General features: G+C 43.8%; 1 protein-coding gene across 1 annotated transcript; it reads left to right on the top strand.

The window, feature by feature from the left end:
- Nucleotides 1–27,671, top strand: bod1l1 (biorientation of chromosomes in cell division 1-like 1). The gene is made up of 29 exons (XM_084149851.1): nt 1–256; nt 551–675; nt 1,813–2,003; nt 2,252–2,755; nt 3,094–3,243; nt 3,410–3,573; nt 3,712–3,808; nt 10,488–10,614; nt 10,712–10,775; nt 10,919–12,764; nt 12,882–12,979; nt 13,083–13,179; nt 15,105–15,182; nt 16,549–16,595; nt 16,725–16,797; nt 16,953–17,011; nt 17,126–17,201; nt 17,370–17,434; nt 18,080–18,169; nt 18,282–18,354; nt 18,596–18,660; nt 18,960–19,107; nt 19,348–19,391; nt 19,728–20,379; nt 20,487–20,548; nt 24,087–24,174; nt 24,449–24,581; nt 26,133–26,195; nt 26,664–27,671. The coding sequence occupies exons 1-29, from the start codon at nt 140–142 to the stop codon at nt 26,791–26,793; spliced, it is 5,526 nt and encodes a 1,841-aa protein (XP_084005977.1). The 5' UTR covers nt 1–139; the 3' UTR covers nt 26,794–27,671.
- Nucleotides 27,672–27,881: the final 210 nt, after the last annotated feature.

Below are 27,881 nucleotides of genomic sequence, written 5' to 3'. Positions count from 1 at the left end.
ATATCGTTCAACTTCCGAGTCAAATGCGTTAGTTCTAAATCAAAATACGGAGAATCTAAGGAGTTAGCAAGCGACTTTGTGGTGGTTTAATTACATTTATTTTATTTTGGATTTTAAAAACAAAAGTGTATAGTAACAGATGGCAGGTTTACCCCCTGGAGACCCGCAGTTGGTCTCTATGATCGTCAATCATTTGAAAACGCAAGGTCTTTTCGATCAGTTTAGAAGGGACTGCTTGGCAGACGTGGATACAAAGGTAACGACCGTTATGAATGGTGAATGAAACAGGAACAAGTAGCTAGCCAGCAAGTAAACTAAAATTAGCCATGATACAGTAGCTAAGCATTAGTAATATTGTCCGAAAGCTTTTGCCTTCGCGAGTTGCTACCAGAATCGTACCTCTGTTCCAGGTCGCGAGACGTTGCGCTCTGGATCAGACCTACCACAATTTGTTGTGCAGCCAGGATTTTGTGCACGCATAACCAATAAATTGCAAACATGGCTGTGATTAAATGTTTGTTAACTAGCTAACGTTATTCACTATTTTTAGCCTGCATACCTGAATTTAAGACAACGAGTGGACAACTTTGTGTCCAATCACCTCTCTAACCACACATGGAGTCCTCACTTGAACAAGAATCAGTTGAGAAACAACATCCGACAATTGGTGCTTCAGTAAGTAATTCGTGACAGTTCACATATGGCCCTATACAGAAAGTACAAGTTTTGGTTATGCATGTGTACTTAGAAAAAATGTACCTTTCATCTTATTTCAACCTGGTCTCAGAGGATTTCGTATTATTCCGAACGAAATACGAGAAACTCAATTTAGGATATGATATGTTACGTTTGGTATGGTTACATAAGACATGTTTACTTAAGGCAAAAACGAAAGTAGGGTGGATTGGTGGGCATATAACGCTTACATCTAGCAACCCAAAGATTGAGAGTTTGAATCTCATCACGGGCAACTTTAGCATTTTAGCTAATTAGCAGCTTTTCAACTTTCAACTTACTACTTTTTAGTACTTTGCAACTACTTAGCATGTTAACTAACACTTCCCCTAACCTCAACCCTTTTAGCTAACCCTAACCATAATAACCATATGTAAAAATGTATGCGCACATGACTAAGTCACTTTGGATAAAAGCGTCTGCTAAATGGCATATTATTATTATTATTATTATTATAACCATTTTAGCTAACTCCTAAACTTATCTCTGACCTTAACCCTAACCTAGCTAACGTTAGCGAGCTAGCTACCGTTAGGTTAGAATTCGTAACATATCATACATTTAGAAAATTTGTATAAACATATAAACAAAATTGTAATTCGTAACATATCATACGAAATGGGTGATGGACATCCACAAATGAATACATACCATACGAAATGTAACATATCATATTGGGCGGCAGGTAGCTTAGTGGTTAAGAGCGTTGTGCCAGTAACCGAAAGGTCGCTGGTTCTAATCCCCGAGCCGACTAGGTGAAAAATCTGTCGATGTGCCCTTGAGCAAGGCACTTAACCCTAATTGCTCCTGTAAGTCGCTCTGGATAAGAGCGTCTGCTAAATGACCAATTATTTATTATATTATTATAGTGTCTTGGATTTACATAAAAAATAATACGAAACGGTCTGAGGCCAGGTTGCTTATTTTCACAGGGGCTGTGAATGTGCAACCCTTTATCTCTCTTTAGTCAGTCACTTACTAGCACTTTTTAAATCATATGTCATGTTAGAACATCAAAAGAGACAGTGCATCCGCTTTTGAGTATATGAACCGAATCCTCTTCTGATCTCGTGGCAGGTCTGGGATGCTGGAGCAGGGAGTTGACAGGATAGTTGCTCAGGTGGTGGATCCCAAAATCCATCACACCTTCAGGCCCCAGGTGGAGAGGGTGGTCCGTGAATTCATGTCCCCCGGCAGCTATATGGATGAAGCCCCTGTCCCGCCTGCTCCTGTGGAGGAGAAACAAGACTTTGACCTGCCAGTGCAAGGTAAAATACAGTTGGATGCTTCTAGCAGGTCCTTAGGAGGAAAAAAAATCGGTCTATTATTGTCTTGTCCAATTCCAGGAAGAATGTCTTTAAATTTGCAGAGCACTATATATTCTACTGCCTTCTTTGACTTCCCCCATTCATGTGTTTGTTCGTAAATGGGATTGTGACTGATAATGGTGTGCTTTTGCATTATTGTCTGACTTAACATTCGTCTGTATGACTCAATGGAAATGTTGGATTCCCAGCTCCTTCATCTGCCCCTGCTACTTCAATGGCCAGAGATGCCATGTCCATCCTGGATACCATCACCACCCTGAACCAGGAGGCCAGCTCCCGGGCCAGCTCCAGTGGAGAGAAGGTCCTCAAGGGGGGCTCTGAGAGGGACCAAGACCCAGAGGAGTCGATGCAGGAGGCTGAAGGGGGAGAGCAGGACATGAGTCTGGTGGAGGAGGGAGAAGAGGACCAGGACAGGAAGACGCCGGAGAAAGATGAGGAATCAAAGCTTGTGTCAGAGGTCCAGGCTATGGAGAACAAAACAGAGGATGTACAGGAGCAGATGGACTCTGAGAGAGAGGGGATGAAGGGTGATGAGGAAGAGATTGGGACTCAAGAGGAGGCAGAAGAGAGAAAGGAGGGGAAGACCATAGGAAAGCTCAAAGAGGAGGTGCAGAACAAGGATGTTGATCCACTTCAGTCCCCCAATGAGAAACAACATATCAATCAGAAGGCCAGAGAGAGGTTAAAAGAAGGTGAGATCTAAGGCTTGTCTTGAATGTTTAGGTTTATGAATTTGATGAAAATCATCACTACACTATGACAATGTCGAATCACTAAGTAGGGATTGAAAGCCTCAGGGTTTTAGTTATTAAAGCCTCATGGTTTTATTCATTAAAGCCTCATGGTTTTATTCATTAAAGCCTCAGGGTTTTAGTTATTAAAGCCTCAGGGTTTTAGTCATTAAAGCCTCAGGGTTTTAGTCATTAAAGCCTCAGGGTTTTAGTCATTAAAGCCTCAGGTTTTTAGTCATTAAAGCCTCAGGGTTTTAGGTACCGTTTACCAATTTATTTTGCGTGTTTTTCCTCATCAGAATATTCTCTGGAGGACTCTGACCTTGATGGCCTCAGTGACATCACTGTGAGCTCTGTCCACACCAGTGACCTGTCGTCATTCGAGGAGGACAGCGATGATGAGCAGCCACCGTCAGATTCTACGGAGGACGGCGAGGTCTCATCTGAAGGTCTGTTTGTGTTCATGTATTATTTCTCAGTAAGAAGCATTTATTTAGAGATACAAATAATTGAAAACAATTTCAAATATCAAGTGAAAACCGAAGCTATTAGAGGACAATATTGAAGCCAATATTTCCTCGTCAGTAATTCGTTTTTATTCTGTGTGATCTCAAGATGAAAAGTCTGAGAAGAAGAAGACCAATAGAGACGAAGACAATGAGGAGAGCACAGAGCGCAAGCCTCGTCGACAGGCCTACGTCCACAAGCCCTTCCTCTACTCCCGTTACTATAGCGACTCTGATGATGAGGTCACCGTGGAGCAGCGTCGGCGGTCAGCGGTAAGTGACAGGATCAGGCTGATATTTATGGAAAATAAATGCCTGCATACTGAAAATACAAAAGTTGTTGACAAAGTGTTTTTGTGGCTGGGTTTAATCAAACTTGTTCAAACTCCCTCCTTACCTCTATTCTCTCAGGCCAAGGACAAGGAGGAGAGGCTTTTCAAGAGACAGCAGAACAGGGAACGCATGGAGGAGAAGCGTAGACAGAAGTCAGCTCAACTAGAAGACCAGGGTACTTGTAACATCAATATATTCCACAATGTGCTTTTCCCTGGCAGACTAATTAGTGTGTCAACCTTTTTATACCTGATTCATTTGACTTACAGTACCAGTCAAAAGTTTGGACACACCTACTCATTCAAGGGTTTTTCTTTATTTGTACTATTTTCTAAATTGTAGAATAATAGTGAAGACATCAAAACTATGAAATAACACATGTGGAATCATGTAGTAACCAAAAAAGTGTTAAACAAATCAAAATATATGACAGCTTTGCACACTCTTGGCATTCTCTCAACCAGCTTCACCTGGAATGCTTTTCCAACAGTCTTGAAGGAGTTCCCACATATGTTGAGCACTTGTTGTCTGCTTTTCCTTCACTGCGGTCCAACTCATCCCAAACATCTCAATTGGGTTGAGGTTGGGTGAATGTGGAGGCCAGGACATCTGATGTAGCACTCCATCACTCTCCTTCTTGGTCAAATAGCCCTTACACAGCCTGGAGGTACAGTGAGGGGAAAAAAGTATTTGATCCCCTGCTGATTTTGTACGTTTGCCCACTGACAAAGAAATGATCAGTCTATAATTTTAATGGTAGGTTTATTTGAACAGTGAGAGACAGAATTTTAAAAAACGCATGTCAAAAATGTTATAAATTGATTAGCATTTTAATGAGGGAAATAAGTATTTGACCCCTCTGCAAAACATGACTTAGTACTTGGTGGCAAAACCCTTGTTGGCAATCACAGAGGTCAGACGTTTCTTATAGTTGGCCACCAGGTTTGCACACATCTCAGGAGGGATTTTGTCCCACTACTCTTTGCAGATCTTCTCCAAGTCATTAAGGTTTCGAGGCTGACGTTTGGCAACTCGAACCTTCAGCTTCAGATTTTCTATGGGATTAAGGTCTGGAGACTGGCTAGGCCACTCCAGGACCTTAATGTGCTTCTTCTTGAGCCACTCCTTTGTTGCCTTGGCCGTGTGTTTTGGGTCATTGTCATGCTGGAATACCCATCCACGACCCATTTTCAATGCCCTGGCTGAGGGAAGGAGGTTCTCACCCAAGATTTGACAGTCCATGGTCCTGTCCATCGTCCCTTTGATGCGGTGAAGTTGTCCTGGCCCCTTAGCAGAAAAACACCCCCAAAGCATAATGTTTCCACCTCCATGTTTGACGGTGGGGATGGTGTTCTTGGGGTCATAGGCAGCATTCCTCCTCCTCCAAACACGGCGAGTTGAGTTGATGCCAAAGAGCTCGATTTTGGTCTCATCTGACCACAACACTTTCACCCAGTTCTCCTCTGAATCATTCAGATGTTCATTGGCAAACTTCAGACGGGCATGTATATGTGCTTTCTTGAGCAGGGGCACCTTGCGGGCGCTGCAGGATTTCAGTCCTTCACGGCGTAGTGTGTTACCAATTGTTTTCTTGGTGACTATGGTCCCAGCTGCCTTGAGATCATGGACAAGATCCTCCTGTGTAGTTCTGGGCTGATTCCTCACCGTTCTCATGATCATTGCAACTCCACGAGGTGAGATCTTGCATGGAGCCCCAGGCCGAGGGAGATTGACAGTTCTTTTGTGTTTCTTCCATTTGCGAATAATCGCACCAACTTTTGTCACCTTCTCACCAAGCTGCTTGGCGATGGTCTGGTAGCCCATTCCAGCCTTGTTTAGGTCTACAATCTTGTCCCTGACATCCTTGGAGAGCTTTTTGGTCTTGGCCATGGTGGAGAGTTTGGAATCTGATTGATTGATTGCTTCTGTGGACAGGTGTCTTTTATAGAGGTAACAAGCTGAGATTAGGAGCACTCCCTTTAAGAGTGTGCTCCAAATCTCAGCTCGTTACCTCTATAAAAGACACCTGGGAGCCAGAAATCTTTCTGATTGAGAGGGGGTCAAATACTTATTTCCCTCATTAAAATGCAAATCAATTTATAACATTTTTTACATGCGTTTTTCTGGATTTTTTTGTTGTAATTCTGTCTCTCACTGTTCAAATAAACCTACCATTAAAATTATAGACTGATCATTTCTTTGTCAGTGGGCAAACGTACAAAATCAGCATGGGATCAAATACTTTTTTCCCTCACTGTATGTTGGGTCATTGTCCTGTTGAAAAACAAATGATAGTCCCACTAAGCGCAAACCAGATGGGATGGCGTATCACTGCAGAATGCTGTGGTAGCCATGCTGGTTAAGTGGGCCTTGAATTCTAAATAAATCACCTACAGTGTCACCAGCAAAGCACCATCACACCTCCTCCTCCGTGCTTCACGGTGGGAACCACACATGTGGAGATCATCCGTTCATCTACTCTGCGTCTCACAAAGACACAGCGGTTGGAACCAAAAATCTCAAATTTGGACTCATCAGACCAAAGGACACATTTCCACCGGTCTAATGTCCATTGCTCGTGTTTCTTGGCCCAAGCAATTCTCTTCTTCTTATTAGTAGGCTACAGTGGAATCATATTATTTGCTCCCTCTTTCTATATTGTTTCTTCACCTCTATCTCTCTCTCACTTATTCTCTCTCTTTCAAAAACACAGACAAAAAGTCACACACTCTAAGAAAAATCACACACTAAGAAAAGTCACACGCTCTAAGAAAAGTATTTTCGACTGTAATAGAACGAAAACAGTCATATAGAAATAACAACATCTATGGGTGGGTAAACCCTGTGTGCTTTGTGCTCCCACCTGGCTGCAGGTTAGCAGGTCGCCAGGTAGGCATTTAACAAGCCCTCCACAGGGCTGTCTGCCCCACTTAACACCTGACATACCCCCTCCATGCCGACCTCTGACCCCCGACCCGAGTGACAGCCGAGGAGACATCTCTTAGATACTTTCCTTTCTCTGCACCCTCTTATTTTCTTCTCGTCCGCTCGGTGAGTGCTGCAGAGTGAGACAAGGTGAAAGGTATCCCACCGGTTTTGAGAGGGGGGCCACACAGGTGTTCATGCCTCCACACCTCTCAAGTTCAAAAGACTCCTTAGCAACCAGGGTAACAGTCAAACAATGTCCCTCCCCCACCTCTCTCTAACTCCCTGAGGGACAGTGTCCTCTGTTTTACTGTCAGCCTAGGGAGGAAGAGAATAGAGTAGTGTGCTTTAAAATGAATGATTCATGTGTACAATGTTGTATACCCTTATGCTCTATCTATGCTCTATCTCAGTCGCTGACAATGGACATACATACAGCAAATACCTGCACATACAGTACATTAGAATAATACCTTGTGATATCACTTATCATATCTTACACACAGATCTCAAAAAATCTCTCAGGCACAAATATGTGAGGAATATGAAAACAAACCAGAGGACAGACAGGTTCATGCTTATCCCCCTGTATCACATTGGTCCCACAGCTAAGATCTTAATTTTTTTCTCGAACCCGTCCACATTTCCCGGCTCCTGTAGGTTTATGGGTTCCCCAAAAATGGGAGCCGGTCCAAGCATTACTAGTAACATTAGTGTCAGTAATTTAATGCTCAGGTGTGAATGGATTCTCAAACAAGCCGGGGAGGCCCCCGGCGAGGCCTGCGTCGGACCGCCAGGGCTAGCGGCAGGTTTAAATAAATACGCTGCTGAGCAGACATGTCGGCAGCTGGGGCCCGATATTGCCGCTGCTGTTTGTGTTGTGGCTTTGCTGCGGCGCTGAGGAGAGAGAGCTGAGGAGAGAGAGCTGAGGAGAGAGAGCTGAGGAGAGAGAGCGGAGGAGAGAGAGAGCGGAGGAGAGAGAGAGCGGAGGAGAGAGAGAGCGGAGGAGAGAGAGAGCTGAGGGGAGAGAGAGCTGAGGGGAGAGAGAGAGAGCTGAGGAGAGAGAGCTGAGGAGGGAGAGCTGAGGAGGGAGAGCTGAGGAGGGAGAGCTGAGGAGAGCCCAGTGGCCTTCTCCTACCATGTTTCCTGGGAGAAGTGAGGATAAAAACCTAAGGAGAGAAATAAGTGGAACCTGAAAACTAGACTGTGCCATGTGAAGCTGCATGTGTGTGGGCAGCTTATGAGATCTAATGGTTTCTGTGTCAATGTTATCATTTAGTGCAGCTCTCGTGAATTCCCTCCCTCAAGCCAACCCATGATATTTGCTGTGATTTTTAATGCAGTTGTATAACCCTCTTCCCTTGATCAGTCACTGACCATATGTGTATATGACATGTCATTAGGGCTGGGCGATATAAAACAATTAATTGGATTAATTCGAATGTAGGTTTTTTCACGATATTTCAAATGCCTGAACGATAGCAAGAATCAAATGTATTTATATTTTTCGTTTTTATGATCGTTTATGTCCGCTTGTTCTCATGGTGTCTTTTGGTCTCGTCTCCTTCGCTCCTTCTGCTGTGACTGTGCACCTTCCCATTTACACACACCAAGCCCCTCCCCCACACACCAAGCCCCTCCCACAGACTTTGATACCAACTTTCTAGTCTGTGTTTTGTAAATGTGCATTACGCATAAAACACAATTATATAAGGAATTGGCAACTCATTCTCATTCTGAGAATTAAGGTAGGCCACTTGATTTCAACATCTGAACAAAGTGGACAGGCTAGCATGCTGTTCAAACAGTTGGAGACGGACAGAAGGGTGTGTTCATGACAGTTAAACTGTTCTACCTTGTTAGCTAGCAAATACTGTAGATCCATGCTGGCTAAACTTGAAATATTAAGATTAGCTGGCTACTCCCTAGCATTTGGGCTTGTGCTTGAGAGATTGTTTGAGACCTGTGTTAATTTTCCATAATACCTGCTACAAGAAGTTAGTTATTATTAGTGAATGTGCATTATGCATTGTTCTGGTTAAATTTGTAACAAAAAAGGCATTTTCATAGACAGACTTGAAAGCCAGATCAGTGATTATTGCAACAAAAAAAAGCAGGTTAAACTATTTAGATATAATGATTAAATTATTAGTGGGTCTTATGGTTGTGGAAGGCTTATATTTAGCCTAGGTTTAATTTCACAAACCCTGAATAATTAGATTATTGCTGACTGTTTGAAATGCTGTGTATTTTACCTTTCATTTTACAACAAAGCTAATTAATCAAGATATATACAGTACCAGTCAAAAGTTTGGACACACCTACTCATTCCAGGGTTTTTCTTTATTTTTACTATTTCCTACATTGTAGAAAAACTATGAAATAACACATGGAATCATGTAGTAACCAAAAAAGTGTTAAACAAATCAGAATATATGTTATATTTGAGATTCTTCAAATAGCCACCCTTTGCATTGATGACAGCTTTGCACACTCTTGGCATTCTCTCAACCAGCTTCACCTGGAATGCTTTTCCAACAATCTTGAAGGAGTTCCCACATATGCTGAGCACTTGTTGGCTGCTTTTCCTTCACTCTGCGGTCCGACTCATCCCAAACCATTTCTATTTGGTTGAGGTCGAGGGATTGTGGAGGCCAGGTCATCTGATGCAGCACTCTATCACCCTCCTTCTTCGTAAAATAGCCCTTACACAGCCTGGAGGTGTGTTGGGTCATTGTCCTGATGAAAAAGAAATGATAGTCCCACTAAGCCCAAACCAGATGGGATGGCATATCGCTGCAGAATGCTGTGGTAGCCATGCTGGTTAAGTGTGCCTTGAATTCTAAATAAATCACAGACAGTGACACCAGCAAAGCACCCTCACACCATAACACCTTCTCCATGTTTAACGGTGGGAAATACACAGACAAAGATCATCTGTTCACCCACACCGTGTCTCACAAAGACACAGCGTTTGGAACCAAAAATCTCAAATTTGGACTCCAGACCAAAGGACACATTTCCACCGGTCTAATGTCCATTGCTTGTGTTTCTTGGCCCAAGCAGGTCTTTTCTTCTTATTGGTGTTCTTTAGTAGTGGTTTCTTTGCAGCAATTCGACAATGAAGGCCTGATTCACGCAGTCTCCTCTGAATAGTTGATGTTGAGATGTGTCTGTTACTTGAACTCTGTGAAGCATTTATTTGGGCTGCAATTTCTGAGGCTGGTAACTCTAATGAACTTATCCTCTGCAACAGAGGTAACTCTGGGTCTTCCATTCCTGTTGCGGTCCTCATAAGGCCAGTTTCATCATAGCGCTTGATGGTTTTTGCGACTGCACTTGAAGAAACTTTCAAAGTTCTTGAAATGTTCCATATTGACTGACCTTCATGTCTTAAAGTAATGATGGACTGTCGTTTCTCTTTGCTTATTTGAGCTGTTCTTGCCATAATATGGACTTGGTCTTTTACCAAATAGGGCTATCTTCTGTATACCCCCCTACCTTGTCACAACACAACTGATTGGCTCAAACGCATTAAGAAGGAAAGTAATTCCACAAATTAACTTTTAAGAAGGCACACCTGTTAATTGAAATGCATTCCAGGTGACTACCTCATGAAGCTGGTTGAGAGAATGCCAAGAGTGTGCAAAGCTGTCATCAAGGCAAAGGGTGGCTACTTTGAAGAATCTCAAATATAAAATATATTTTGATTTGTTTAACACTTTTTTGGTTACTACATAATTCCATATGTTATTTCATAGTTTTGATGTCTTCACTATTATTCTACAATGTAGAAAATAGTAAAAAAATAAAGAAAAACCCTTGAATGAGTAGGTGTGTCCAAACTTTTGACTGGTGCTGTATGTTTTTTTAAATGCTGAGGGTGCGGTAATGGTCCATTCACTCTGTGATGTTAACTCCCTGTACAGAGAGAAGGCGGCAGACCTCTTCCCTCAGCCTGGAAGCTCAGGATCCCAGGGCCAAAGAGGCTCTCAAGGAAAAGAAGGTTCTTGAGAAGAAGATGGCCCTCAGTAGGAAGAGGAAGTGGGACTCACGGTGTGTGTGTGTTTGTAATTGTGTGGACCTGTGGATGCTTGAGTTTGTGAGTTACTGGATACATGGCCATGTCACTAAAGTCATTTACATTTTTCAGGAACGAGGGAGATGTTACAGGCAAGAGAAAGGGAGATGCAGCAGGAGAGTTCAACAAAAAGGAAGTAAGTGTTGAATGAAAATCCAAACGTGACTGTATGCTCACCTTGGCCATTGGTTTAATGAATTAAATGTTGTTTATTGAATTAAATAAATAACTTATTTTAGAATTGTATGCTAATGTATTGCTCTGCTACCTCACAAACAGGAAGCAAAGGGTATTTCCTCAAAGAGCTTGCAGCCCAAGTCAATCACAAAAGTCTCTGAGTCTGCAGCATCAGAAGAGAGGCACAGGAGGAAGAGTGTTAGCACTTCTGAGGAATCTGGAGAACCTAGAAAGCTGACAGACAAAAGCCGGACACATTCCTTTATCCTGGACTTGGAGCAGGGGTCTGAGTCGCCACTCAAGCAGCGACCTGCTGGAAAGTTTGACCGGCTTTCCCGCAAGGAGTTAAACCCTAAAGAGCGCAAAGAGAAAGAGTGTAGCCTGTCGGACGAGCGCACCAAGCTTAAGCAAAAGTTGGAGAAGAGAGTAGGAGGTGAATCCCTCACAGATGAACCTGAGCAGAATGAAGGGGCCCACATTGAAGTATCCTCTGATGACAAAGGGGAGAGAAAGTCCAAGGTCAAAGGTGACAAGAAAGTGTCAGTGAATGCCAGGGAAGGTAGGGCGTCTGTGTCAGAAGGAGGTGCCTCTGACGAGGGGGCTAGCAGGGAAGCCACAACCAAGAAGGGGAAGGTTCTATCAGTTGAAGCTGCCAAAGTTGAGAAGGAAAAGAACAGGGAAAATGAGAAGGAAAGGGAGAAAGATAAGGAGAGGGAAAAGACTAAAGGAGAGAAGATTCCAGTAAAAAGTGACCCCAGGCAGTTACTCCGCCCGGATTCCACCGGCTCTTCTGAGGAAAGGTCTGACATGGAGCCTGGATCAGAAACCATCAAGAAAAAGGATAAACACCCCAAAGAAGTCCTCAAGAGGTCAAAGAGCCACACAGAGGACAAGCATGTAGAAAAACCCAAGTCTAAGCCCGACAGTGAGAAGGAGAAACCCAGAACAGAACATGTTACTCAGGAAAACCAGAAACCAAGTAAGTCCAGCTCTGAAACTGACAAAGATTCCAGAAAGTCCAGGGAGACAGAGCCTGGAATGAAGGTAAAGGTCATGGAAAAGTCCAGATCCAAGTCAAGGGAGGATAAGAAAGCTCAAGGTTTGGAGGTCAAAAACAAAGGTGGCACATCCGGCAGTAGACCTGACGCCTCAAAGGAAAGAAAAAGAGAGGGAAGCGTGAAGGAGCAAAGGAAGGACACTGAGGAAAACCCACCAGAAAAAACGGAAGGCAAGAGTGGGAAGGAAATGGTTGAGAAAAAGGTTCAAAACCCAGAGAAGAAGAAAGAGACCCAGGATGAGAGAAAAGGACGTAAAGCAGATGAAAAATCAGATAAGTCATCAAGGTCCTCAACCTCCTCAATCTCCTCACCTGTTCCAGATATTACAGAACCTCCTCTGAAGAAAGGCCCTCAATCCAAAGACACAAGCACAGACTGGGATGCCACCGATGCCACCATTACCACCTCTGCCTCTGTTACCTATGATGCTTTGAGTGACGTCACCCCTGAACTGGAGGATGATGACAGTGAAATGCCACTCAGGGAGGTGGAACCACGTCCTTTGACAACTGGGGCAGATGCTCTTCTGACTTTGATGGACATCTGTACCTCAGCAGATGCAAGACTAGGCCAAGGAAGTGACATCACTGGGACCATGCAGCGAGACGCCTGCCCAGAGCTCTCCTTCCAAGAAGCGGACATAAAGATGAAAGAGGCAGCTCTGACCCTGCTCTCCATGGACCCTGAGAGTATACTATCTCCTAGCTTAGTCACTCCAGCTGCACAAGAAGCCACAGAGGTGACCACACCTGCTCTGCAGCAGAAGGAAACTACTACACCTGTTGCAAAAGATCAGGAAGATTCTGAGCATGTTCTGGAAATGGACGAAAGTGACCTAACAGCTACTGCCTCGTCATCAGAGAAAATGGATGAACATTCAAGGAGCCAAGGTAATGTGTCTTGTGAAAACAGTTATCTGGTCAGTTCTTCTTTTAGTATCACAAGCCAATGGAGAGTTTTTGGAGTACTTATTGTTAGTTACATTACAGTCCATGTTCTCTCCACAGATGTTCTCGCCACAGATGTTCTCGCCACAGATGTTCCTGGCACAGAGGTGAAAGATACGGAGGTGTCAACATGGACATTAGTTGAAGGGATGTCACAGGTGAGAATGGTGTTTCTATTTCATTCTAGTTCTATAATATAAATATCAGTTAAATGTTACTCAGACTTTGAGAGCATCTAACTTTGTTCCAACTCTTTCAAAGGAAAAAAAAGCTACTGTTGACATAGATGAGGAAAACCCAGGCCATGCTGTTGTTCCTAAGCAAGAGCCTGTATTGGGACCATCATTCGACAAACAAGGTAGAGTGCATTCGGAATGTATTCAGACCCCTTGACTTTTTCCACATTTTGTTACATTACAGCCTTATTCTAAAATTGATTAAATTGTTGTTTTCCGTCATCAATCTACACACAATACCCCATAATGACGAAGAAAAAACAGGTTTTTAGAAATTTCTCCAAATGTATTACAAATAAAAATAACTTATATCACATATACTTAAGTATTCAGACCCTTTACTCAGTACTTTGTTGAAGCACGTTTGGCAGCGATTACAGCCTCGAGTCTTCTTGGGTATGACGCTACAAGCTTGGCACACCTGTAGCTCAGTTGGTAGAGCATGGCGCTTGCAATGCCAGGGTTGTGGGTTCGATTCCCACGGGGGGCCAGTATGAAAAATGTATGCACTCACTAACTGTAAGTCGCTCTGGATAAGAGCGTCTGCTAAATGACTAATGTAAATGTAAATATTTGGGGAGGTTCTCCCATTCTTCTCTGCAGATCCTCTCAAGCTCTGTCAGGTTGGATGGGGAGCGTCGCTGCACAGCTATTTTCAGGTCTTTCCAGAGATGTTTGATCGGGTTCAAGTCCGGGCTCTGGCTGGGCCACTCAAGGACATTCAGAGACTTGTCCCAAAGCCACTGTGCTTAAGGTCGTTGTTCTGTTGGAAGTTGAACCGCTCCAGTCTGAGGTCCTGAGCGCTCTGGAGCAGGTTTTCATCAAGGATCTCTCTGTACTTTGCTCCGTTCATCTTTCCCTCGATCCTGACTAGTGTCCCAGTCCCTGCAGCTGAAAAACATCCCAACAACATGATGCAGCCACCACCATGCTTCACCGTAGGGATGGTGCCAGGTTTCCTCCAGACGTGACGCTTGGCATTCAGGCTAAAGAGTTCAATCTTGGTTTCATCAGACCAGAGAATCTTGTTTCTCGTGGTCTGAGAGTCCTTTAGGTGCCTTTTGGCAAACTCCAAGCGGGCTGTCACGTGCCTTTTACTGAGGAGTGGCTTCCGTCTGGCCACTCTACCATAAAGGACTGATTGGTGGAGTGCTGCAGAGATGGTTGTCCTTCTGGAAGGTTCTCCCCTCATCTCCACAGAGTAAGCTGAAGCTCTGTCAGAGTGACTTGGTCACCTCCCTGACCAAGACCCTTCTCCCCCTATTGCTCAGTTTGGCCGGGCGGCCAGCTCTAGAAAGAGTCTTGGTGGTTCCAAACTTCTTCCATTTAAGAGCGATGGAGGCCACTGTGTTCTTGGGGACCTTCAATGCTGCAGAAATGTTTTGGTACCCTTTCCCAGATCTGTGCCTTGACACAATCCTGTCTCAGAGCTCTACGGACAATTCCTTTGACCTCATGGCTTGGTTTTTGCTCTGACATGCACTGTCAACCATGGGACCTTATATAGACAGGTGTGTGCCTTTCCAAATCATGTCCAGTCAATTGAATTTACCACAGGTGGAAACGTCTCAAGGATGATCAATGGAAACAGGATGCATCTGAGCTGAATTTTGAGTCTCATAGCAAAGGGTCTGTATACTTATGTAAAGAAGGCATTTCTGTTTTTAATTTTTTATAAATTTGCAAAAATGTTGAAATAGCAGTTTTCGCTTTGTCATTATGGGGTATTTGTATTTCTATTTATTATGGATCCCCATTAGCTGCTGCCAAGGCAGCAGCTACTCTTCCTGGGTCCAGCAAATTTCAGGCAGTTCATATTGTGTGTAGATTGATGAGGAAAAACATTAATTTAATCAATTTTAGAATAAGTCTGTAACGTAACAAAATGAGGAAAAAGGGATGTGGTCTGAATACTTTCCGAATGCACTGCTAAGTTTCCAGATTTTCCTGCATTTTGGGGGTTTTTCAGTTCCTCCCAAAAAATAAAGTTTGTGCTCTCTGTTAGTTTTTTTTGTGTCTAAATTTGCTAATCTATGTTTTTGCTTAGATGAGACTCAGCCTGAGAAAACAGAACTGCTGGCCATGGAACATGAGTGTCAGGTCAAGACGGACATTGATAACATTAGTAAGTCATGCACAACTGCAATAGTATTCAAATACCGGTCCTTAATATTCTTTGACAAAACATTATCTTGCTCTTTCCATGACATTAACTGATCAGGTGAATCCAGGTGAAAGCTATGATCCCTTATTGATGTCACTTGTTAAATCCACTTCAATCAGTGTAGATGAAGGGGAGGAGACAGGTCAAATAAGGATTGTTAAGCCTTGAGACAATTGAGACATGGATTGTGTATGTGTGCCATTCAGAGGATGGATGGGCAAGACAAAAGATTTAAGTGCCTTTGAACAGGGTATGGTAGTAGGGGCCAGGCGCACCGGTTTGAGTGTGTGAAGAACTGCAACGCTGCTGGGTTTTTCACGCTCAACAGTTTCCCGTGTATATCAAGAATGGTCCACCACCCAAAGGACATCCAGCCAACTTGACACAACTGTGGGAAGCATTGGAGTCAACATGGGTCAGTATCCCTGTGGAATGCTTTCAACACCTTGTAGAGTCCATGCCCCGATGAATTGAGGCTCTTCTGAGGGCCAAAGGGGGTGCAACTCAATATTAGGAAGGTGTTCATAATGTTTTGTACACTCAGTGTATATTCTTCTTATAGAAATATGATAATAATAATTGATTGGATATATATAGTGCTTTTCTACCAACTGAGATGCTCAAAGTGCTTTACATAGTAGGGGGAAACTCACCTCATCCACCACCAATGTGTAGCACCCACAGCGACCATGTTTGTGCCAGAACGCTCACCACACATCAGCTATCAGGTGGAGAGTGATATATGCCAATGAGGGGGATGATTAGGTGGCCATGATGGAATTGGACCAGGTTGGGAATTTAGCCATGACACTGGGGTTAACACTGGGGTCTTACAATAAGTGCCATGGAATTTTTTATGACCACAGAGTCAGGACACTTCCCATCCGAAAGACGGCACCCTACGCAGGGCAATGTCCCATTCACTGCCCTGGGGTATTGGGATCTCCTTAGACCAGAGGAAAGAGTGCCCCCTACTGGCCCTCCAACACTACTTCCAGCAGCATCTGGTCCATCCAGGGACCAACCAGGACTGACCCTGCTTAGCTTCAGAAGCAAGCAAGCGGTGGGATGCAGGGTGGTACCTCATTTAACCTAATTTGGTATAGAAGGGGGACTGACTGTGTTTTGCTAACAGTTCCAACCCCCACAACCAAACCAACTGTAAAAAACAAAAAAACAAGTGCTTTTAATATCCAAGCTTATGTATAGATTTTAGACCTGAATGCCAATGCACTTTCATAACCCCGTTGCATATAGTTTTGACTTTGTGTAACTCCAGTCCTCAAAAGACTGTTTAAAAGGTGATCTCTCCTCCTTCCACTCTCAGATAAAGACCAGACTGAAGCACAACAGGAAAGGGGAGCCCCTGAGTCGGTAAGTACTCACTCTTGGCAGTTTAGCACACATGTTTTGCAAGAGCACCATGGTCTTTTCTGGTTTCATTTTGTGAACACTTAAGTAACTTACTGCTTTCCTCTGTTGACCTGTATATGTGTATTTCAGGTGAAGTCTGACACACCTGAAAAACCAAGGGAGACTCGACGTGGTCGGCAGTCAAAGCTGGTCAAACAAGCCAGTGAGTCTCTGAGCTTTATTTCTACAGCTGTTTTTGTGTCATGCTGTTCTTCTTTGATCTTTACTTGTTTGTTTTTTTTCCTTCACTTTTTTGTGTCGTCTCTCTTTCTGTTTATATGTCTGAGGAACAGCTTTGATGTTGATTGTTTGTTGCAGGCAATGCATCCAAGTCAGACAGACAAGAGGACGAGAAAGAATCCGACCTGTCTGAAATGGTAATTATCTGCCCTCTATGACCGAGTGTAACATTTTATCTTATGGCAGCACATAATCTTTATTTAGGAAAAATACATGCTCTGAATTTGTTTGGAACCTTGTTCCTTGTTCAGGAGGACAAAATGGAGGGAAGAGTAATCCGCAAAGGAAGGCTGTCCGGTCAGAAAGCTACCACAGCCAAAGACTCCGGTACATTCATTTAGATAAATCGGTGTTAACAACTGAAGAATGAATATAATTAATGTTTTGGTATTCTTTTATAACTCGTTCACGTGACATTTGGCCAGCTTCTCATCATCTCAGATTGTGAAGTCCATCAGAGTTTGTAAATCTTGTGTCCTATCTGCAATTTATCAGGTACGGAGAAAAATGAAAAGGACAGTCGAGAGCAGCAGTCCAAGCTGTCTGTGGACGTGAGTAAAGTAAGTACCTATCAGTACTTGCATTTGGTAGTAAAAATGCCACTGCCTATGGGTCACTGCTAAAACAATGGAAACACTTGAGTAAATGAGGGATATAAAGTATATTGAAAGCAGGTGCTTCCACACAGGTGTGGTTCCTGAGTTAATTAAGGAATTAACACTGCATCATGCTTAGGGTCATGTATAAAAATGCTGGGCAGGCCATTATTTTGGCCACCATGGCTATGCCCCCATAGGATGACAATGCCCCCATCCACAGGGCACGAGCGGTCACTGAATGGTTTGATGAGCATGAAAACGATGTAAACCATATGCCATGGCCATCTCAGTCACCAGATCTCAACCCAATTGAACACTTATGGGAGATCCTAGAGCGGCGCCTGAGACAGCATTTTCTACCACCATCAACAAAACACCAAATGATGGAATTTCTTGTGGAGGAACGGTGTTGCATCCCTCCAATAGAGTTCCAGACACTTGTAGAATATATGCCAAGGTGTATTGAAGCTGTTCTGATGGTCCAACGCCCTATTAAGACACTTTATGTTGGTGTTTAATTTATTTTGGCAGTTATCTGAATAAGTGCATGCATTATGTAATGTTATATTGCCCTAATATCCTTGCTCATATGGTTTGCTATTGTAGGACAATGAGGGAGAAAAGGCCACAGAATCCAGAACGCCACGCAGAGGACGCTCATCTAAAACCTCGGCGGATGAGGAGGAACTTAAAGAGGTTATATCATCCTTCACTGCTCACGCCCCTTCTACCTGTGTGGATTGTATGTTGATGAGGTATGTGAGTTGAGGCTGTGAGGTAACCATGTTGGATGTTGTTCTCTATACAGCCTGAGAAAGTGGAGGAGACCCCGCCTCGCAGAGGCAGACGGTCAGGTGCCCAGGCCAAAGACTCCACCACAGGTAAGAGGTTCCACCACAGCCATTTGGAAATTCAACAGCTAAATGCTTCCATAGTCCCACTCTGTGCTAGGCCTATTTAGTACCTCCAATCTCTCGTTTCTGATAGTGAGATGGGTGATAACTAAGATGCATGCCAAGTTCATCATCTTCTTCCTGTGTGCCCCTCAATTATTCCATTGTTACATTCTTAGTCATTATCAACACATTTCACACCAAATAAACGTATTACTTCCCTACACAGGAAACCAGGAGAAAGAAGAGGAAGAGAGAGCAGGAGAGACATCAGCGGAAAAGGAGAAACGGGAGGTAAGTTCAGTAGACATGATCAGTTTGATTAAAGTTTGGCATAGACCTTCATCCATTCAGCAGGTGGGGCGGTCTCATTCAGCAGGTGGGGCGGTCTCATTCAGCAGGTGGGGCGGTCTCATTCAGCAGGGGGGGGCGGTCTCATTCAGCAGGGGGGGCGGTCCCATTCAGAGTGATTGAAACATGAGGGGAGCAGGTCAACATCAACTATCTATATGGCCACACAGATCACTTGTTAACAGCTGATTGACTCAGTAATTCAGATAAGGGCTCTGTTTGTTTTTTGGTTGTTGTATCAGATTCATCCCCCTCTTCAAAAAGACCAGGAGGAGAAGAGTGAGCAGAAGAGAGGCAGTCGACGGGGAAGACCAGCTAAACCTCCAATCTCCAAGCCAGAGACTAAAGAAGATGCAGAAAGCTCTGATTCCAAGGAGACCACTGATTCTCGTGAGTTTCAAACTCTTTTTTTTATTTTTATTTTTTACTTTATTCAATCCACAATATAATCTTAATGCAAGATCCAAATACTTTTATGATGCATGATTGGATGTTAAAAGTGATTGTCTGTCAACAACTATGAAAAGCTATCATTGTCAATGCACTTTCTAAGTGCACGGAGGGGAGTTAATACAGAACTCAGGAAAGCTTGGTCTGGCATTTGTTACAGTAACGGTCTCTTTCTCTTAGGCAAACCTGCAGTGAAGAGGAAGAGGCCTGAGGAATCAGGGGAGGTGAGGCCATTTTGCTTCATTGACCTACAAGGTTTACTGAGCCATGGCCTGGTTCCTCTTTGATCCCCAGTCTCTACCCCTGCAGACCTCATATCTGGAAGGGCTGGATACATGAGTTATATGGGAAATGCTCCATGTAGCTTATTGGAGGGCTAGGTGCAGCCATCACCTTATTGCTTACACTTATCCAGTCCATTTTAGATCTATGAACACAGAGGAGCTGGCTAGAGGAAGGCCCCTGAGAATAAAATGGAACCGTTTGTCTTTCACTAGCAATTTGTCCTCCCATTGACAGAGAGGTGTGTGTTTTTAAAGTGAGCTTTGATTCTGTTGAAGGGGAGCCAGCCTGAGGAGGTGGAGGAGACCCAGCCTGAGGAGATGGAGGAGACCCAGCCTGAGGAGGTGGAGGAGACCCAGCCTGAGGCGGTGGAGGAGACCCAGCCTGAGGAGGTGGAGGAGACCCAGCCTGAGGAGGTGGAGGAGACCCAGCCTGAGGAGGTGGAGGAGACCCGGCCTGAGGAGGTGGAGGAGACCAGGCCTGAGGAGGAGGAGGAGACCAGGCCTGAGGAGGAGGAGGAGACCAGGCCTGAGGAGGAGGAGGAGACCCAGCCTGAGGAGGAGGAGAAGGAGACCCAGCCTGAGGAGGAGGAGAAGGAGACCCAGCCTGAGGAGGAGGAGAAGGAGACCCAGCCTGAGGAGGAGGAGGAGAAGGAGACCCAGCCTGAGGAGGAGGAGGAGGAGGAGACCCAGCCTGAGGAGGAGGATGAGGAGGAGACCCAGCCTGAGGAGATGGAGGAGGAGGAGACCCAGCCTGAGGAGGAGGAGGAGGAGGAGACCCAGCCTGAGGAGGAGGAGGAGGAGGAGGAGAACCAGCCTGAGGAGGAGGAGGAGGAGGAGGAGGAGGAGGAGGAGACCCAGCCTGATGAGATGGAGAGCCAGGAAAGTGACCTGAAGGAACAAGAGGAGAAACAACCTGGAGAGGATAGCGGTGAGAAGAGATGCAATGCGTTTACTTCCACACACTGTGGTCCATTAACTCATGCCATGTCATTTTTTTCAACTTCTTCTCTCTCCCTTTCTTCTTCTCTTTTTCAGTGAGCCGGTGTGATGACCAGGAGGGGAGAAAACAGGGCTCCAGTGATAACAAAACAGATGAGGTACGTAGAGAACATGCACAGTCAAACTGATTTTAGATAAATACTAATATACATAGAATACTAATATACATAATATATATATATCTATATATCTATATATATATATATATATATATATATACAGTGGGGAAAAAAAGTATTTAGTCAGCCACCAATTGTGCAAGTTCTCCCACTTAAAAAGATGAGAGAGGCCTGTAATTTTCATCATAGGTACACGTCAACTATAACAGACAAAATGAGAAAAAAAATTCCAGAAAATCACATTGTAGGATTTTTAATGAATTTATTTGCAAATTATGGTGGAAAATAAGTATTTGGTCAATAACAAAAGTTTCTCAATACTTTGTTATATACCCTTTGTTGGCAATGACACAGGTCAAACGTTTTCTGTAAGTCTTCACAAGGTTTTCACACACTGTTGCTGGTATTTTGGCCCATTCCTCCATGCAGATCTCCTCTAGAGCAGTGATGTTTTGGGGCTGTCGCTGGGCAACACAGACTTTCAACTCCCTCCAAAGATTTTCTATGGGGTTGAGATCTGGAGACTGGCTAGGCCACTCCAGGACCTTGAAATGCTTCTTACGAAGCCACTCCTTCGTTGCCCGGGCGGTGTGTTTGGGATCATTGTCATGCTGAAAGACCCAGCCACGTTTCATCTTCAATGCCCTTGCTGATGGTAGGAGGTTTTCACTCAAAATCTCACGATACATGGCCCCATTCATTCTTTCCTTTACACGGATCAGTCATCCTGGTCCCTTTGCAGAAAAACAGCCCCAAAGCATGATGTTTCCACCCCCATGCTTCACAGTAGGTATGGTGTTCTTTGGATGCAACTCAGCATTCTTTGTCCTCCAAACACGACGAGTTGAGTTTTTACCAAAAAGTTCTATTTTGGTTTCATCTGACCATATGACATTCTCCCAATCCTCTTCTGGATCATTCAAATGCACTCTAGCAAACTTCAGACGGGCCTGGACATGTACTGACTTAAGCAGGGGGACACGTCTGACACTGCAGGATTTGAGTCCCTGACGGCGTAGTGTGTTACTGATGGTAGGCTTTGTTACTTTGGTCCCAGCTCTCTGCAGGTCATTCACTAGGTCCCCCTGTGTGGTTCTGGGATTTTTGCTCACCGTTCTTGTGATCCTTTTGACCCCACGGGGTGAGATCTTGCGTGGAGCCCCAGATCGAGGGAGATTATCAGTGGTCTTGTATGTCTTCCATTTCCTAATAATTGCTCCCACAGTTGATTTCTTCAAACCAAGCTGCTTACCTATTGCAGATTCAGTCTTCCCAGCCTGGTGCAGGTCTACAATTTTGTTTCTGGTGTCCGTTGACAGCTCTTTGGTCTTGACCATAGTGGAGTTTGGAGTGTGACTGTTTGAGGTTGTGGACAGGTGTCTTTTATACTGATAACAAGTACAAACAGGTGCCATTAATACAGGTAACGAGTGGAGGACAGAGGAGCCTCTTAAAGAAGAAGTTACAGGTCTGTGAGAGCCAGAAATCTTGCTTGTTTGTAGGTGACCAAATACTTATTTTCCACCATGATTTGCAAATAAATTCATAAAAAATCCTACAATGTGATTTTCTGGATTTTTTTTCCTCAATTTGTCTGTCATAGTTGACGTGTACCTATGATGAAAATTACAGGCCTCTCTCATCTTTTTAAGTGGGAGAACTTGCACAATTGCTGGCTGACTAAATACTTTTTTTCCCCACTGTATATACACACACACACACACACACACAGTGGGGAGAACAAGTATTTGATACACTGCCGATTTTGCAGGTTTTCCTACTTAAAAAGCATGTAGAGGTCTGTAATTTTTATCATAGGTACACTTCAACTGTGAGAGACGGAATCTAAAACAAAAATCCAGAAAATCACATTGTATGATTTTTAAATAATTAATTTGCGTTTTATTGCATGACATAAGTATTTGATCACCTACCAACCAGTAAGAATTCCGTCTCTCACAGACCTGTTAGTTTTTCTTTAAGAAGCCCTCCTGTTCTCCACTCATTACCTGTATTAACTGCACCTGTTTGAACTCGTTACCTCTATAAAATACACCTGTCCACACACTCAATCAAACAGACTCCAACCTCTCCACAATGGACAAGACCAGAGAGCTGTGTAAGGACATCAGGGATAAAATTGTAGACCTGCACAAGGCTGGGATGGGCTACAGGACAATAGGGAAGCAGCTTGGTGAGAAGGCAACAACTGTTGGCGCAATTATTAGAAAATGGAAGAAGTTCAAGATGACGGTCAATCACCCTCGGTCTGGGGCTCCATGCAAGATCTCACCTCGTGGGGCATCAATGATCATGAGGAAGGTGAGGGATCAGCCCAGAACTACACGGCAGGACCTAGTCAATGACCTGAAGAGAGCTGGGACCACAGTCTCAAAGAAAACCATTAGTAACACACTACGCCGTCATGGATTAAAATCCTGCAGCGCACGCAAGGTCCCCCTGCTCAAGCCAGCGCATGTCCAGGCCCGTCTGAAGTTTGCCAATGACCATCTGGATGATCCAGAGGAGGAATGGGAGAAGGTCATGTGGTCTGATGAGACAAAAATAGAGCTTTTTGGTCTAAACTCCACTCGCCGTGTTTGGAGGAAGAAGAAGGATGAGTACAACCCCAAGAACACCATCCCAACCGTGAAGCATGGAGGTGGAAACATAATTATTTGGGGATGCTTTTCTGCAAAGGGGACAGGACGACTGCACCATATTGAGGGGAGGATGGATGGGGCCATGTATCGCGAGATCTTGGCCAACAACCTCCTTCCCTCAGTAAGAGCATTGAAGATGGGTCGTGGCTGGGTCTTCCAGCATGACAACGACCCGAAACACACAGCCAGGGCAACTAAGGAGTGGCTCCGTAAGAAGCATATCAAGGTCCTGGAGTGGTCTAGCCAGTCTCCAGACCTGAACCCAATAAAACATCTTTGGAGGGAGCTGAAAGTCCGTATTGCCCAGCGACAGCCCCGAAACCTGAAGGATCTGGAGAAGGTCTGTATGGAGGAGTGGGCCTAAATCCCTGCTGCAGTGTGTGCAAACCTGGTCAAGACCTACAGGAAACGTATGATCTCTGTAATTGCAAACAAAGGTTTCTGTACCAAATATTAAGTTCTGCTTTTCTGATGTATCAAATACTTATGTCATGCAATAAAATGCAAATGAATTACTTAAAAATCATACAATGTGATTTTCTGGATTTTTTAAAATTACAGACCTCTACATGCTTTGTAAGTAGGAAAACCTGCAAAATCGGCAGTGTATCAAATACTTGTTCTCCCCACTGTATATATTTGCGAGATAAAAAAAACATATGGGGGATTGGAAGTGATGCAGACAATTACATTGGAAGTTACAATCTATCTGAAAAAATAAAGCTGATCTACCCCCTTAAAAGAATATATAAAAATAATAATATTATACCTAATCTTTGAATGGTTTTGATCAGTCTCAAACTAACCAAAATGGTGTTTGAATTGATTTTCTTCCCCCGATGGGACTCTACCAGGATGAGGAGGACCAAGACAGGCCTCAGAAGAAACCTGCTCGTAGGGGAAGGCCCTCGAAGGGAGCAACATCAACGTCAGAAGAACCAGGTATGACTCAGGGGGTCTGGGTAGTTAGGAGGATATGATGCAGTATTGTTATGCCCATCTCCATGGAAATTCATTTTGTAACTTGACAAAACATTTATCAATGGCTGTTGGAGAACTCTGAACTCATACATGTATGTATTCATTACAGTTTACTCTCATAGGAGCAGGTTAAACTGGGTTAGAAATGAGAGCGGTTGCAACGTTGTTGCATCTATTAACACCACCGTGCTTTTTGACTACCGTGTGACCATGCACACTTTTTCGTTGTAAACAGAAAATACCGTATCTGAGAAGACCGACAAAAAGCCAGACAAGAAAGAGAGCGAACAAAAAGAGGAAGATGAGGAGAAAGAGACTCCCAAAACCAGAACTGCGACTCGAGCTGCTGTTCGCCTTGAGGCTGAGAGGTAACGACATGTCACATGACATGCAGTGCATGATATACACTATGTGGCCAAAAGTATGTAGACACCCCTTCAAATTAGTGGATTCGGCTATTTCAGCCACACCCGTTGCTGACAGGTGCATAAAATCGAGCACACAGCCATGCAATCTCCATAGACAAACATTGACAGTAGAATTGCCCGTATTGAAGAGCTCAGTGACTTTCAACGTGGCACCGTCATAGGATGCCACCTTTCCAACAAGTCAGTTCGTCAAATTTCTGCCCTGCTAGAGCTGTTCCAGTCAACTGTAAGTGCTGTTATTGGAGCAACAACGGCTCAGCCGCGAAGTGGTAGGCCACACAAGCTCACAGAATAGGACCGCTGAGTGCTGAAGCGCGCAGCGCATAAAAATAATTGTCCTCGGTTGCAACACTCTCTACCAAGTTCCAAACTGCCTCTGGAAGCAACGTTAGCACAATAACTGTTTGACGGGAGCTTCATGCCTAAGATCACCATGCGCAATGCCAAGCATCGGCTGGAGTGGTGTAAAGCCTGCCCCAATTAATAGTGGCAACTGTAAAGTAGGGTGGAGGAGGAATAATGGTCTGGGGCTATTTTTTATGGTTCAGGCTCTTTAGTTCCAGTGAAGGGAAATCTTAACACTATAACGACATTCTAGATGATTCTGTGCTTCCAACTTTGTGGCAACAGTTTGGGGAAGGCCTTTTCCTGTTTCAGCATGACAATGCCCCCGTGCACAAAGCGAGGTCCATACAGAAATGGTTTGTCGAGATCGGTGTGGAAGAACTTGACTGGCCTGCACAGCGCCCTGACCTCAACCCCATCGAACACCTTTGGGATGAATTGGAACGCCGACTTCTAGCCAGGCCTTATCGCACAACATGAGTGCCCAACCTCACTAATGCTCATGTGGCTAAATGGAAGCAAGTCCCCGCAGCAAGGTTCCAACATCTAGTGGAAAGCCTTCCCAGAAGAGTGGAGGCTGCAAAGGGGGGACCAACTCCATATTAATGTCCATGATTTTGGAATGAGATGTTCGACGAGTAGATTCTAGAACACGGCTGACTTAGTGCTTAAAGGTTAGTTCAGACAAATTACAAATGTATATATTCATTGGACAAGGAGAGACTGCAATCCACACTTGGGTTTTGTTAAACTAGCTACTGCCAACAACTACTAATATTAGCATATTTTTGTATTTTTCCACAACATAAGGAAGTCAATGTCCCTCAGTTAGCATACTTTAAATGTAATGTCTAAATCATCTCAAAGTAACTAGTCATTGAACTACATAATACCTTTCATACATGATATGTTGCATACAGTATTGACAACAGTGGGAGTGTATCCGTTTCATCTAACCACCGCAAATAAAAAGGCAACTGGTGTTGCATTGCCCTTAACCATCTTCTGAAACATTCATAATTAAATAATAATGGAAAAGGAATCAAATTCTGTCCATCTATCTTGTTGGGGTGTCTGGCACTGAAGTTGCAAGAAGGCAGTGCACTCAATGATTTTGGTCTTGCTTTCCATTTGTATTTTCTCCAGGAACAAACCAAGGAAACCTTCCACCCGAGCTCGGGGTGAAGAGGAGAACACAGCAAACACACGGTAGGTTTTTGTGTGTGTGTATATGCTTACGTGTGTGACAGGCTATGCTCATCTCTTGGACAGGTAGCTTAGTGGTTAAGAGCATTGTGCCAGTAACCGAAAGGTCGCTGGTTCTAATCCCCGAGCCGACTAGGTGAAAAATCTGTCGATGTGCCCTTGAGCAAGGCACTTAACCCTAATTGCTCCGGATTGCTCTGGATAAGAGCGTCTGTTAAATGACACACAAAAAAAAAAAAAAAAAAAAAAAATTGGTACTGTGTGTATCCTTGTTAATTTGTATAAACGGTATGATTATTTGCTGAAATGCTATATAGGATCTAGCAAACTAGTTTTATAAGAGACCTCTTACAATTGTCTTTACATTACAGGATTTACATGTTTCTTGACATGACCCTCTAATATACTGTCAATATGTCGTTCTATATGTGTGTTACTGCATACTCTTGCTTACCTGTTATTACCCTCCAGTGGGACGAGAGGACAGGTCTCTGTGCCAGCCAAGGCAGTGGGGCGTAAACGTGAAGCTAGCCCCCCAGCAGTGCGTACCAGAGGTGGACAAAAATCTGAGGAGCCCCCTTCCAAAAGGACCAAGCGATAAACAAATACCGGCTTTCCCCAAGCCCAGGTATTAGAATATTCACAGCGCTGTTGACATATTATTTGACTTTTGAATGCTTCTTTGTTTTTAGCAACACTTCACATAATACATACCGGTACATATTTTCAAGTATTAGTTTGAACCCCACCCCTCTATTCAAGCCTGTGGATGTGTTGGATAGCAATATTTGGGGATGGTATGACAGTATGGTCTAGCAGTGGTGGTTCACCAAACATTCACCTAACCTGGATTTAGCTCATGGTGCTTTCCATTTCTATACAGTATTATAGACCCTTCACCATGGGCCCATATGTTTTAGATTGCACTGGTCATTTAAAGATGTTAGCTAATAATACCTCATGAAACAGAGCATTAGAGACCAATCATAGGTCTTATGTGGAGAGGCTCATTGACTTTAATCCTAGGAGAGGTTACTGGAAATTCTTTGTCACTGACAAATCGACTTCTGTCTTTGTTGGTCACTCCAAGGATTTGCCGTTCCTACATCACGTTCAAAGGTTTTATATTTCTTTGACCTATAGATCCATATAGATATCATTCATATAGATTTTTATAGAGCTATTAACCTGGGTATAGTCTCACAAGTGCTTTCACAATTTGTTATGTTTTTGCTCATTGTTTCCGTATCCAGAAGCCTCTTCCTGTTACTGGACTTGAACATGGAAGTATCCATTCTATGAATGTAAAGGATGCGTTTGTCTTCTCCCTGTGTTTTTTTTTCTATGTTATTTTGTTTTTTACTACACAGATCCGTCTGTGCTCCTAACTACTTTCCCCATTTAAGTGATTTCTAGTTTTGCTTATGCCCTGTTGTCAGTATTGGAAGAGATTAAATTCCTTTCAAATGGTGAACAATTGGCGTGTGTGGGACTCTTTCCTCACTTATTGACTGAACATTTGTTTTTGATTATATTGGAAGATATGTTGCAGGACATTATTACATGTGAAATTCAAAACACATGACGCATGTTACACTTCACACTTTGCGTATGCGTAATTCTAGTACTCACCATCATATTTTCACACATTTAAACTCCATTGTAAAATCTTCCACATCTGGTAACACT

The sequence above is a fragment of the Coregonus lavaretus genome (genome assembly GCF_964263955.1).
Source record: "Coregonus lavaretus genome assembly, chromosome: 32".
Taxonomy (NCBI): Eukaryota; Metazoa; Chordata; class Actinopteri; order Salmoniformes; family Salmonidae; genus Coregonus; species Coregonus lavaretus.
The sequence above is the reverse complement of the archived record's forward strand: the minus strand, read 5'-3'. Positions and strand labels throughout refer to the sequence as shown.